This window comes from Biomphalaria glabrata, chromosome 10, assembly GCF_947242115.1.
Source record: "Biomphalaria glabrata chromosome 10, xgBioGlab47.1, whole genome shotgun sequence".
NCBI classification, from domain to species: Eukaryota; Metazoa; Mollusca; class Gastropoda; family Planorbidae; genus Biomphalaria; species Biomphalaria glabrata.
This window is the reverse complement of record NC_074720.1, coordinates 41553521-41566564: the sequence shown is the minus strand read 5'-3', so window position 1 is coordinate 41566564 and position 13044 is coordinate 41553521. Positions and strand designations below refer to the sequence as shown.

The following is a 13044-nucleotide window of genomic DNA, read 5'->3' as shown; positions in this document are numbered from 1 at the left end:
AAATTTTTAATTTTTCATCCTAATTGAAAAAAAAAAGGTACTAAATGATTACAAAGCTTATATCAACTCACAGTGTCTGTCTAGTTGGTAAAAAAAGTTTGAACATTTTTTTTCTCCAATTTCCTATTCCTATAATTAAGTTCAAATTTAACAAGACATGAGCCAATCAAAAAAAAAAGTTGATTAATAGTTGGTGATAAATTATATTGTTTGATTTCGGAATAAGGGGAATAAATGCTACTTAATGAGTAATGTATATATATATATATATATGCTTGGCGTTGCCAGGATTTATTTTCGGGGTTTGGGGGTGATTTTTTTCTCTCTCCCAGCAAAAAAAAAAAATAAAAAAATATGTGTGTGTCGGCAAGCTGCTTCCACAAAAATCAGTCACTGGCAATGTCTGAAGCCTCTTCCCACCTAATCTGAGTACCTCCATTAAAGTGTGGCGCCAAGTTGTACTAGAATGTCCCTGTTCTCGCTTTCCTCGTATTGGCCTCGATGTCATCGTAACTGGTCACTTCATCCCGATCTTCCACGGAAATTTTGCATAATTATTCTCCATTATCCATAACACATGAATCAATCCAGAAATCTAGCCTATGATTTGCGCTTCATCTCAAAATAGGTTGAGTTGAACTTGTATCTCTTCTAGTTTTAACAGTTTTAAATAAATATAAATATAGGTTTAATTTCCTGTTACAACAGCAGCAACAAGTTAGTGTTTTCTGTTGTTGTTTTTTCTTTCCCAGGAGACTTGTACTCTGAAGAATAAAACATTCGGTCGATTAGATTTTTTACCTGAGAATGAATATGATGAGATTTACTCTGTGACTGGAATGGATATCGATAATAGGTTTGTCACGGATGAATGTGTGTATGTATGCATAATCTATTTTTACAATCTGCATGACAGGAAGACCGGAAGTAAGTTGGTTGTCAGAGAGAGACCAGCGTGTGTGATATGCAGTAAAGGATGATTAAAGTTTATGTGTTTGATCTAGTGGTTTAATTGTTTTATTTCGTTAACTAGAACTGAACCAGTGACACCTTGACGTATCGAGTCCTAAGGTAGTTTCTATCGAATTATAAGTAGATAGAGTTATTTAATAAGAAAGATGTGACAAGGTTAGTACCAAGAGGTGTAGAGAAATACATGTTTAATGTACTTTGCGTGTGGTCCAGTCAAAGGCAAAGGCTACTAATCCGCTTCAGCCAAGGGCGTAGGTTCTGAGTTAGTCTCTTCAACTGTCCCCATGCCTTGCAAATCTGCCTGTCATCTGCTTCCGCATCTTGGTGGCATTTATTTCTTGGCTGTCCTCTCTTTCTCTTTCTTTGGGAGCTCCAGGTGAGGACTTGTTTTGTCATGTGATGCAGGCTCGTGAAAGCTGTGGTGAGGACTTGTTTTGTCATGTGATGCAGGCTCGTGAAGGCTGTGGTGAGGACTTGTTTTGTGATGTGATGCAGGCTCGTGAAGGCTGTGGTGAGGACTTGTTTTGTGATGTGATGCAGGCTCGTGAAAGCTGTGGTGAGGACTTGTTTTGTGATGTGATGCAGGCTCGTGAAAGCTGTGGTGAGGACTTGTTTTGTCATATCATGCAGGCTTGTGAAAGCTGTGGTGAGGACTTGTTTTGTGATGTGATGCAGGCTCGTGAAAGCTGTGGTGAGGACTTGTTTTGTGATGTGATGCAGGCTCGTGAAAGATGAGGTGAGGACTTGTTTTGTCCTGTGATGCAGGCTCGTGAAAGCTGAGGTGAGGACTTGTTTTGTGATGTGATGCAGGCTCGTGAAAGATGAGGTGAGGACTTGTTTTGTCATGTGATGCTGGCTCGTGAAAGCTGTGGTGAGGACTTGTTTTGTGATGTGATGCAGTCTCGTGAAATCTGTGGTGAGGACTTGTTTTGTCATGTGATGCAGTCTCGTGAAAGCTGTGGTGAGGACTTGTTTTGTCATGTGATGCAGTCTCGTGAAAGCTGTGGTGAGGACTTGTTTTGTCATGTGATGCAGGCTCGTGAAGGCTGAGGACTTGTTTTGTGATGTGATGCAGGCTCGTGAAAGCTGTGGTGAGGACTTGTTTTGTCATGTGATGCAGGCTCGTGAAAGTTGTGGTGAGGACTTGTTTTGTCATGTGATGCAGTCTCGTGAAAGCTGTGGTGAGGACTTGTTTTGTCATGTGATGCAGTCTCGTGAAAGCTGTGGTGAGGACTTGTTTTGTGATGTGATGCAGTCTCGTGAAAGCTGTGGTGAGGACTTGTTTTGTCATGTGATGCAGTCTCGTGAAAGCTGTGGTGAGGACTTGTTTTGTCATGTGATGCAGGCTCGTGAAAGCTGTGGTGAGGACTTGTTTTGTGATGTGATGCAAGCTCGTGAAAGCTGTGTTGAGGACTTGTTTTGTGATGTGATGCAGGCTCGTGAAAGCTGAAGTGAGGACTTGTTTTGTCATGTGATGCAGGCTCGTGAAAGCTGAAGTGAGGACTTGTTTTGTCATGTGATCCAGGCTCGTGAAAGCTGTGGTGAGGACTTGTTTTGTGATGTGATGCAGGCTCGTGAAAGCTGAAGTGAGGACTTGTTTTGTCATGTGATGCAGGCTCGTGAAAGCTGAGGTGACGACTTGTTTCGTGATGTGATGCAGGCTCGTGAAGGCTGTGGTGAGGACTTGTTTTGTGATGTGATGCAGGCTCGTGAAAGCTGAGGTACAAACATTGCCACATTATCTGAAAAATATCTTCTTTAATGGGCTTCTGTTTTTGCCACAGTTCCTCATGTGAGATCTTGTCTGAATTTTTCCTGAGGCAGGTGTGATGAAAACCTTTATTTTGTTCATGGTGGTGACGCTGGTTCTACAGGTCACTACTCTATAGTGTAGTATTGACTTCACAATAGTTTTGAAGAGCCTGATCTTTGCATTAATATAGTTTCCATTTAATTAATAGGATGCACTGTTATTAATAACAATTAGCCAAATTAAATTTTCGTATAAATAAGTAGTTGTGAGGAAACAAGTCCTTTTACGTTTAAAGTTCCTTTTAATTGTGGAACATTTTAACAAAACATACATACACGGCAACGTCATATACAGATCTCCAACATCACTAGCCGACTTCCTCTCTTCTTGTTTACACGCTCGTCACTTCCCCCCAAGTCTCCTAACTCTCGATACCCAACACTTGACCGTGTGTCACGTTGACCACACAGTAACCGTGTCACAACAGTAGTCTCCTTTAAGTAGTAAAGAGTTCCCCTTTCAGACTATGGTTGATGAAGGTCATCTGTTTCTGTGGCCCACACCACGGTCATCGAGGGCATCATGTAGCAGGCGTAACAATCAACCCCTCAACATTTGTCAGGTACCCATTAGGGTTGAGTGGAAAAGTGCTTGGTTTCTGAACCAGATGGTCCCTGGCTCAAATCCCTGTGAAGACTTCACATTTTTAACGTCGAGATCTATACAATCTTCCATGTTCATAAGCTCTCTACCAGCAAATTGGTTACCGTGTTGGCTTGAGAATCATGAGAAAGCTTGAGTGAGATATGAGTTCGAATTTAGGTCGCTTTTTCTTAAATTATATATTTTTATAAATGCTTTTTAATGTTAGTGTAAATCTATTACAAATGTAATGACATGACTGATCCAAACTAATAGATACAAATATGCTTAATATAGGCTTTGTTTTTTGTTTTTAATTTTTGAAATATTTTTTTGTTTCTTCTTTCATTTTATTGTAGGAGACGTGTCATCAGCAACTACTTGACCAAAATGGAAAAGTGTGTTCGGAGTATTGTCCTCTTTGCCAAGTCTATCCCAGGATTCTCTGGGCTGGACATCAACACACAGGTGGAACTCATCAAGTGTAAGGACACTCTTCTTCAGTTAGTTTATTGTAATATTGAAAAGATGATTGACAGATTCAGTACTGCAGTTTGAAAAATACGATCTAAATCACTGGATATGAGCAGACCTTGAAACTTGTGGGTCAAGTTGCTTGCAAGATAATAATTCACAAAGCGCAATGATCCCATTCCCGCCTTACTGGCTACGCCACTATATATATAATTAGTGAAGCCACTATATATATAATTAGTGAAATATGTTTCGGGTGTTCCAGTTAAGATTATTACCTCATAACCTAAACCTCATGCTTGAAGGCAGAGGACGATGGTGGGTAGGTTTCAAACTCGGATCCATCATGACGAAAGTCCGAATCACATAACACACCATCAGTCAGCCACACTGACCCGGCAGCCACACTGACCCGGCAGCGACACCAACCCAGCAACCCTCTGTTAGACTTAACAAGCAATATATTTCACCTCCATTTTTATAAACATTAAGTAGTTTAGTGTTTGGAAATATGGTTGCCTGGTGGAGGGGTATTTGCTCTGGACTGTCAACTGTGTGATCCTGGGATCGAAATCTTTCCACTGTCACTATCAGCAGGTTTGGACTAGGTTGTGATAATCTTCAAACCTAAAGGAACATCCTAGACTTCTAAAACAAATAAGTTTACTAAATAATACTGGAATTTGATTAATTGTTTATATTTTTTTGTCTGTTTAGCTTCCCGATCTGAGTTTGCTATTCTGACGTCGTATCCCACCGTGGACCTTGAACTTGGCGTGACCATCGGACTTTGCGGCTTCTGGACTTGCAAATACGAGTCTGAGAAAATCGGCACGGACGAGGCTATCAAAGATTACATGAAGTAAGTAAGCTGTCACTGATTAGAACTACAGCTGGTCAATTAGGTCAGATGAAACTAGTTCTGGTCAATTAGGTGTGGTCAACTAGTTCTCATCAACTAGGTCTGATCAATTAGGTCTGGTCAACTAATGCTTCTCAACTAGGTCTGGTCAATTAGGTCTAGTCAACTAATTCTTTTGAACTAGGTCTGATCAATTAGGTGTGGTCAACTAGTTCTCATCAACTAGGTCTGATCAATTAGGTCTGGTCAACTAATTCTTTTCAACTAGGTCAGGTCAATTAGGTCTGATCAACTAGGTATATTGATGTGTTGACATGCAACATTAATTTAGAGTTGGCAATAAATTTTGAATGTTTCAAATGAAATTCGGATTAAACAATCAATTAATCTATTAATTAATGTCCATTTTTTCAAATGCTTGATGAAAATCAAATATTTCTAACACTTCCATTAGATTTGCTGACGCACTTCAGAAGTTGGATCTGACCTATGAGGAAGTAGTCCTGTTGAAGGCAGTCAGCGTAATGACCACAGGTGGGTCACTTGGTTGAAATAACAAATAGAAATTAAAGCAGCGCTGATAAATCTAGGTCATGCACTCTGGTCAGAACCGAGAGGTCCAGTGTTCAAATCTCGCTGAATACTGGGATTTTATAATTAGAGATTTTTTGGACACCCCTAGATAGAATTCGATTGATTTGAAGGGTCATAATAACCCCAACTATAACTGTAGTAAAAGCTGCTTATGACAGTGATTCAAATTTGACAAATAAATAAATGTGTTCTAGAATTATGCTTACTCATAATTCAGTTTATTGAGCTAAAACCATAGACTATATATATACAGGACTGCCATCACTAAGGGTAACTAAGCATAAGCTTCGTTCAACTCCAAACTCTGGGTCGAGCTACTTCCGGTATAAACCTTTTTTTTGCGACATCCACGAGGTTTGAATGATGCTGCCAGCTTGGATAATATTTTTTCTCCTTTTATCACAATTGACAATTACTTTTTACATTGTATACTAATTAGTATGAGTTGAATAAGCGATAAAGGGAAGAGTCAATACATTGTCGAGAGTGTCATATATATAGTTTATGGTTAAAACGATCAAACCTTCAATCCAGGTAACTCTTTTTACTTCAGTGTGTAACGTTCCAAACCCACTGCTGTTCTCTTTGAGTCTTATAATAATTAATTGTATAGAAATGCATTAGCTCTTAAATAGGAACTTAGCGCAGAGATAGCAACCCCAAGTCTAAACCAGGTCTATCAAAAGGTCCACTGCAGGACAGTGTATTCCCACTCCAGTTCTACTGTAGGTCTAATCCGATATTTAAAATCGTACACCATAAATACTTCACGCCATTTCAAAAACTCGTTAGTTTTAAGCTTTTCTGACTTTTCCTTCCCAACTGAAGTTGGTCACGTCCTCCATGATCCATCAGGACAGCGAGGGAAGGCAGCGGGCGGGGTTCAAACTCGGGACCTTGGTGATGGCAGTCCGGAGCTCATATCGCACAGCCATTAAATAAGTGCACACCTCTACACTTTCTGAATCCGAGTCCTGCTATAGCAAGTGTAAATAAGTGCACACCTCTACACTTTCTGAATCCGAGTCCTGCTATAGCAAGTGTAAATAAGTGCACACCTCTACACTTTCTGAATACAAGTCCTGCTATAGCAAGTGTAAATAAGTGCACACCTCTACACTTTCTGAATCCGAGTCCTGCTATAGCAAGTGTAAATAAGTGCACACCTCTACACTTTCTGAATCCGAGTCCTGCTATAGCAAGTGTAAATAGGTGCACACCTCTACACTTTCTGAATCCAAGTCCTGCTATAGCAAGTGTAAATAAGTGCACACCTCTACACTTTCTGAATCCGAGTCCTGCTATAGCAAGTGTAAATAGGTGCACACCTCTACACTTTCTGAATCCAAGTCCTGCTATAGCAAGTGTAAATAAGTGCACACCTCTACACTTTCTGAATCCGAGTCCTGCTATAGCAAGTGTAAATAAGTGCACACCTCTACACTTTCTGAATCCGAGTCCTGCTATAGCAAGTGTAAATAAGTGCACACCTCTACACTTTCTGAATCCGAGTCCTGCTATAGCAAGTGTAAATAAGTGCACACCTCTACACTTTCTGAATCCGAGTCCTGCTATAGCAAGTGTAAATAAGTGCACACCTCTACACTTTCTGAATCCGAGTCCTGCTATAGCAAGTGTAAATAGGTGCACACCTCTACACTTTCTGAATCCGAGTCCTGCTATAGCAAGTGTAAATAAGTGCACACCTCTACACTTTCTGAATCCGAGTCCTGCTATAGCAAGTGTAAATAAGTGCACACCTCTACACTTTCTGAATCCGAGTCCTGCTATACCAAGTGTAAATAAGTGCACACCTCTACACTTTCTGAATCCGAGTCCTGCTATAGCAAGTGTAAATAAGTGCACACCTCTACACTTTCAGAATCCGAGTCCTGCTATAGCAAGTGTAAATAAGTGCACACCTCTACACTTTCTGAATCCGAGTCCTGCTATAGCAAGTGTAAATAAGTGCACACCTCTACACTTTCTGAATCCGAGTCCTGCTATAGCAAGTGTAAATAGGTGCACACCTCTACACTTTCTGAATCCAAGTCCTGCTATAGCAAGTGTAAATAAGTGCACACCTCTACACTTTCTGAATCCGAGTCCTGCTATAGCAAGTGTAAATAGGTGCACACCTCTACACTTTCTGAATCCAAGTCCTGCTATAGCAAGTGTAAATAAGTGCACACCTCTACACTTTCTGAATCCGAGTCCTGCTATAGCAAGTGTAAATAAGTGCACACCTCTACACTTTCTGAATCCGAGTCCTGCTATAGCAAGTGTAAATAAGTGCACACCTCTACACTTTCTGAATCCGAGTCCTGCTATAGCAAGTGTAAATAAGTGCACACCTCTACACTTTCTGAATCCGAGTCCTGCTATAGCAAGTGTAAATAAGTGCACACCTCTACACTTTCTGAATCCGAGTCCTGCTATAGCAAGTGTAAATAAGTGCACACCTCTACACTTTCTGAATCCGAGTCCTGCTATAGCAAGTGTAAATAAGTGCACACCTCTACACTTTCTGAATCCGAGTCCTGCTATAGCAAGTGTAAATAAGTGCACACCTCTACACTTTCTGAATCCGAGTCCTGCTATAGCAAGTGTAAATAAGTGCACACCTCTACACTTTCAGAATCCGAGTCCTGCTATAGCAAGTGTAAATAAGTGCACACCTCTACACTTTCTGAATCCGAGTCCTGCTATAGCAAGTGTAAATAAGTGCACACCTCTACACTTTCTGAATCCGAGTCCTGCTATAGCAAGTGTAAATAGGTGCACACCTCTACACTTTCTGAATCCAAGTCCTGCTATAGCAAGTGTAAATAAGTGCACACCTCTACACTTTCTGAATCCGAGTCCTGCTATAGCAAGTGTAAATAAGTGCACACCTCTACGCTTTCTGAATCCGAGTCCTGCTATAGCAAGTGTAAATAAGTGCACACCTCTACACTTTCTGAATCCGAGTCCTGCTATAGCAAGTGTAAATAAGTGCACACCTCTACACTTTCTGAATCCGAGTCCTGCTATAGCAAGTGTAAATAGGTGCACACCTCTACACTTTCTGAATCCGAGTCCTGCTATAGCAAGTGTAAATAAGTGCACACCTCTACACTTTCTGAATCCGAGTCCTGCTATAGCAAGTGTAAATAAGTGCACACCTCTACACTTTCTGAATCCGAGTCCTGCTATAGCAAGTGTAAATAAGTGCACACCTCTACACTTTCTGAATCCGAGTCCTGCTATAGCAAGTGTAAATAAGTGCACACCTCTACACTTTCTGAATCCGAGTCCTGCTATAGCAAGTGTAAATAAGTGCACACCTCTACGCTTTCTGAATCCGAGTCCTGCTATTGCAAGTGTAAATAAGTGCACACCTCTACACTTTCTGAATCCGAGTCCTGCTATAGCAAGTGTAAATAAGTGCACACCTCTACACTTTCTGAATCCGAGTCCTGCTATAGCAAGTGTAAATAAGTGCATACTTTTACACCTTCTGAATCTGAGTCCTGCTATAGCAAGTGTAAATAAGTGCACACTTCTACACTTTCTGAATCCCAGTCCTGCTATAGCAAATGCAAATAAGTGCACACTTCTACACTTTCTGAATCCCAGTCCTGCTATAGCAAATGCAAATAAGTGCATACTTTTACACCTTCTGAATCCGAGTCCTGCTATAGCAAGTGTAAATAAGTGTAGACTTTTACACCTTCTGAATCCGAGTCCTGCTATAGCAAGTGTAAAAAAAACAACAGAAATCTATTCTTCCCCCGCTTATACCACTGACTGTATTTTTTTTTTTTTTGTAAGCAGTCGAATTTTCAACTTATTTTACTCATCAAATTCATCATCTAATTTTAACTACAAGCTTTTGCTTGAAGACATAATTTTAAAAAATCAACCATTTGGTTAATTAATTAGTTGTAATTAATTAATTAACTTTTATATAGAAAATTTTATTTTCTCAGCTAAGGGGAAAAGAGCGTAGCGTATAGAATTCGGCAGCTTTTAAACACAAGCGTTTTTTTTTATATTTTAAATAATACTGTTATAATTTGCCTAATTTATGTCTAATTGACATGCATTTCCCCCATTGCATTTCTAGCCTTTAAACTTATAAAACACGATTTTTTATTAATTATTTTGAAGTCTATAAAATTTGAGACACATGTTTTTGTTTGTATTTGTGATCCACGCTTAGATCGTGACTCCGCCATCACCTCGTCACTGGCTGAAGCCATTCGCTGGGAACTGTGTCAATGTCTGCTACATTGTCTGCAGAGACGTCACGAGAATCCGATGAGGCAATTGGCCAGGTATGACGTAACCCACATCTGCCACACTAAAATTTTGACCTAGTTAGTAATAGCTATCTACAAATTCAACCATCGTTGATTTGACCCCATTAAATTAACTTAATTTTTGGGTTCATAAACTTTGATTTGTGTTATTTAAAAAGGGCATATATTTACCTCTGCCAATTATAACATTGATTTCTTAAAAATGTTTTTGAGGTTTTAACCCTAACAGGCTAGTGAGATACAAGAAGGAAAAAAATGAATAATTCCTTCTGAGCGCGGAAAATAATTACAGAGAGATAGAGTTAACTTTATTATGCATAAAATATAATCCGCTATAGTACTCTATATCATATCATATGTCATAGCTATCTTGTTTTTTCCTTATCAGTTGTAGAAACTTTCCGCTGTATATTATACGATATTTTTATTTTTATTTGTCTAACCAGTAGTCTAAAACAAATGGATATCGGAGTTATAAAATCTATTTAAAGTTGGGGTTTGTTTAAACCAATGTTTTCAAAAATGTATGGCTTTACAAATATTGTTTGGTTGGTTGTTGTCCTAGCTATGTGACACCCTCGTTGACCATCTGCCCCAAAGATCGCCAGATCTGAAAGGGTATCTTTACGTTTGTTTTTTTAAATCTTGTGCTATTTAGATCTAAGTTAATTAAAGTCATAATTAATAGGCCTTACCAGGCACGAAACCCCAGTGCAAAACCCTCAGCCCCCCTGCATGATAAAAGTGGTCATCATCCAACCACAATGGCCGAACTATATATGTAGAGTTAAAGTTAAAACATAACTCAAATATCCACTTTAAAATAATCAACACTCCAGTTAGATAGCCATGCAGCTTATGCCAAACATCCCAGTTGAAATTGATTCGCTGTGATGCTAATTGCCTTTTGAAAACCTAGATCAGTCGTTCCCAAACTGTGTTCCACGGAACCCTAATGAATAGGTTTTCCACGAACTACTGGAATGATTAAGCAGTAGGCCACCTTATCTTATCTTATCTTATCTTATATAATACAGACGTTACTTCAAAAAAAAGAAGATGATTACGTCCTACGCGTCATGCATTTAGTCATGCATATTAACCAATGACTTAAATTCAGCCAAGTCACTGGTTTTCCTGGCTGGCTCAGGCAACCCATTCCATGCTCTAATAGCACTAGGGAAGAAGGAGTATTTGTACAAATTTGTCCAAGCATATGGGACAAGGAATGTGCCTTTATCTTTGTGTCTTTCAGAGTATTTTATTAAATTTTGTTTTTGTATTTGAAGATTATGGTTCACTGTTTTATGTATAATTACTACTTTACTTTTAAGTCTTCTGTCCTGAAGGCTTTCTAAATTTAGTGATTTTACTAACGGTGTTACTCTAGTCAAATGTGAATATCGGTTTGTTATGAATCTCACTGCTCTAAAAAAAAATGTTCTTCTAAATGCTCTGAATGTGGGAAGGGTTAAGAAAGAAAGTTTGGGGAGCACTGACCTATAGAATAAGCCTATGTGATACCTGAGTGCACATAAATGCTCGAGGAATTATTATTTTTATTGGAAACATCTTTTTTTTTATTCGTTTTTTTTCCCCTATAATTTCCCTTTTAATTTTACAGAACTGGCTGTCTATAAATAGACTTGCTATGATCCACACTGATTCACATTTAATTATATAAGCAGAAATTAACATTCACAGCTCTTAATAGACATTTTATGTTTCTTCCAAGGTACATCTCGGCATTGACCCAGATACGCACCGTCTCTGACCAATTCCAAGACTTTTTGAAAACTCTACGACTGGACAAATACTCGAGCATTGAGCAGAACCCACTTCTGCTAGAGCTGTTTAGTTCTATCATACACGAGACGGGCGAGAGCCCTGGAGACAATGGCAAGAAGGATGTTAGTGAGGAGAGCAACATATGTCTTCTGCCAACAGTCCTATGCAGTTGTCAGCAGCCACCGCAGTCTGTGGATTGAATCGATATTAGCCCTCTGTGGACTTATTCAGTTGTCAGCAGCCACGGCAGTATGAGGATTGAACCAATATAAGCCTTCTGTGGACAGTCCTATGCAGCTGTCAGCATCCACGGCAGTCTGTGGATTGAATCGATATTAGCCCTCTGTGGACAGTCCTATGCAGTTGTCAGCAGCCACGGCAGTCTGTGGATTGAATCAATTTAAAGCCTTATGTTGACAAGCTTATGCAGTTGTCAGCAGCCACAGCAGTCTGTGGATTGATGTATGCCCCGTGTCGTCAGTACTATACAACTGTCAACACAGTCTGTAAATTAAATTTCAAGTGAAATGTGCTTACATATGTCAATACCATGCAGCTGTTTGCAGCCATCGTGGTTTATGGATCAGTGAATTCAAGCAAAATGTGTCTTCTCCATTTAGTACTGCCCTCATCCAGCAAAATTTGTGGATCTTTTGTTTTAAGCGAAATATACATTCTTCCACTATTGAAATGCAAAAGTACGCTCTTAGTGCAGAGTTTGAATTGGGAAACAGTGTTTTGTCTTTTAGGGGTAATACTTTAAAGTTGGTATTTATTATATCAGACTGTGTTTATAATCATCATATACTTTCTACTGTTATCCTGGTCAGTGGATGTAATAAATGCAAGTGTGAAGACAGTCAAGTGTAGGAGTCAGCAGCCACAGCAATGTGTGATACTGCCAGAGAGTTCGTCTCTTTGTCTCTTTTTAGAGAGCGCTGATCCCAGTGAGTCCTTGTCTTTCAGTTATACACAGACAGTTGCCAGCAGCTGTCCTTGTCTATGGATTAAATAAATGCAAGTGTTGTGTAGACAGTCAACTGTAGGAGCCAGCAGCCACAGCAATGTGTGATACTTAATGCCTGAGAGTTCGTCTCTTTGTCTCTTTCTAGAGAGCGCTGATCCCTGTGAGTCCTTGTCTTTCCGTTATACACCAAATCTGCTATTTGGACTCAGTATAAAAACAACTTTAGGCAATGTGTTACACTGAATGTATCAATTTCCATGCAACATGGATCACTTTGACATAAATGTTATGTCCACAGATGGAATTTTAATATTGTGAATTTAGATTTTCACACTCTATCTTGTCAAATTATTGGACTATCTGATACTATATGATGTTAAAAGTTGTATTGAAATGTGATGTTTCTTTGTTAAATTAGTAATAGAATTATTGGTGTCAAGTGTCAGTCTTGTGTTTTTGTATCAAGTGAGAACAGCTACAAGAGTAGTATTATCAAACGAAAGCTGGTGTTTCCACATGCTCTGTCATTCCCCTCGGAAATGTGTTTACTAATGGACTTAAAGACTAGATCATATCATGTGTTTGTTAAAATATTGCATAAGTAAAGAAAAAAAACAACATTAAAATGAAGCAAGATTTAATTGTTTCTGTGACGTGCATCCACATAAATCTGACTTAAATTTGTTCA

The 13044-nt window shown here is 39.3% G+C and overlaps 1 protein-coding gene across 6 annotated transcripts in view; it reads left to right on the top strand.

Annotated features, from left to right (window-relative positions):
• LOC106077941 (uncharacterized) overlaps positions 1–12795 on the top strand; it is a 28959-nt gene extending 16164 nt beyond the window's left edge. For all 6 annotated transcript variants that reach the window (XM_056044991.1, XM_056044989.1, XM_056044993.1 and 3 more), the window contains 6 exons: positions 753–856; positions 3727–3851; positions 4559–4703; positions 5158–5237; positions 9502–9616; positions 11337–12795. In XM_056044991.1, coding sequence (XP_055900966.1) covers positions 753–856; positions 3727–3851; positions 4559–4703; positions 5158–5237; positions 9502–9616; positions 11337–11589 — 822 coding nt within the window. In that variant the 3' untranslated portion in view covers positions 11590–12795. The remainder of the gene's footprint in view (positions 1–752; positions 857–3726; positions 3852–4558; positions 4704–5157; positions 5238–9501; positions 9617–11336) is intronic.
• The last annotated feature ends 249 nt before the right edge of the window (positions 12796–13044 follow it).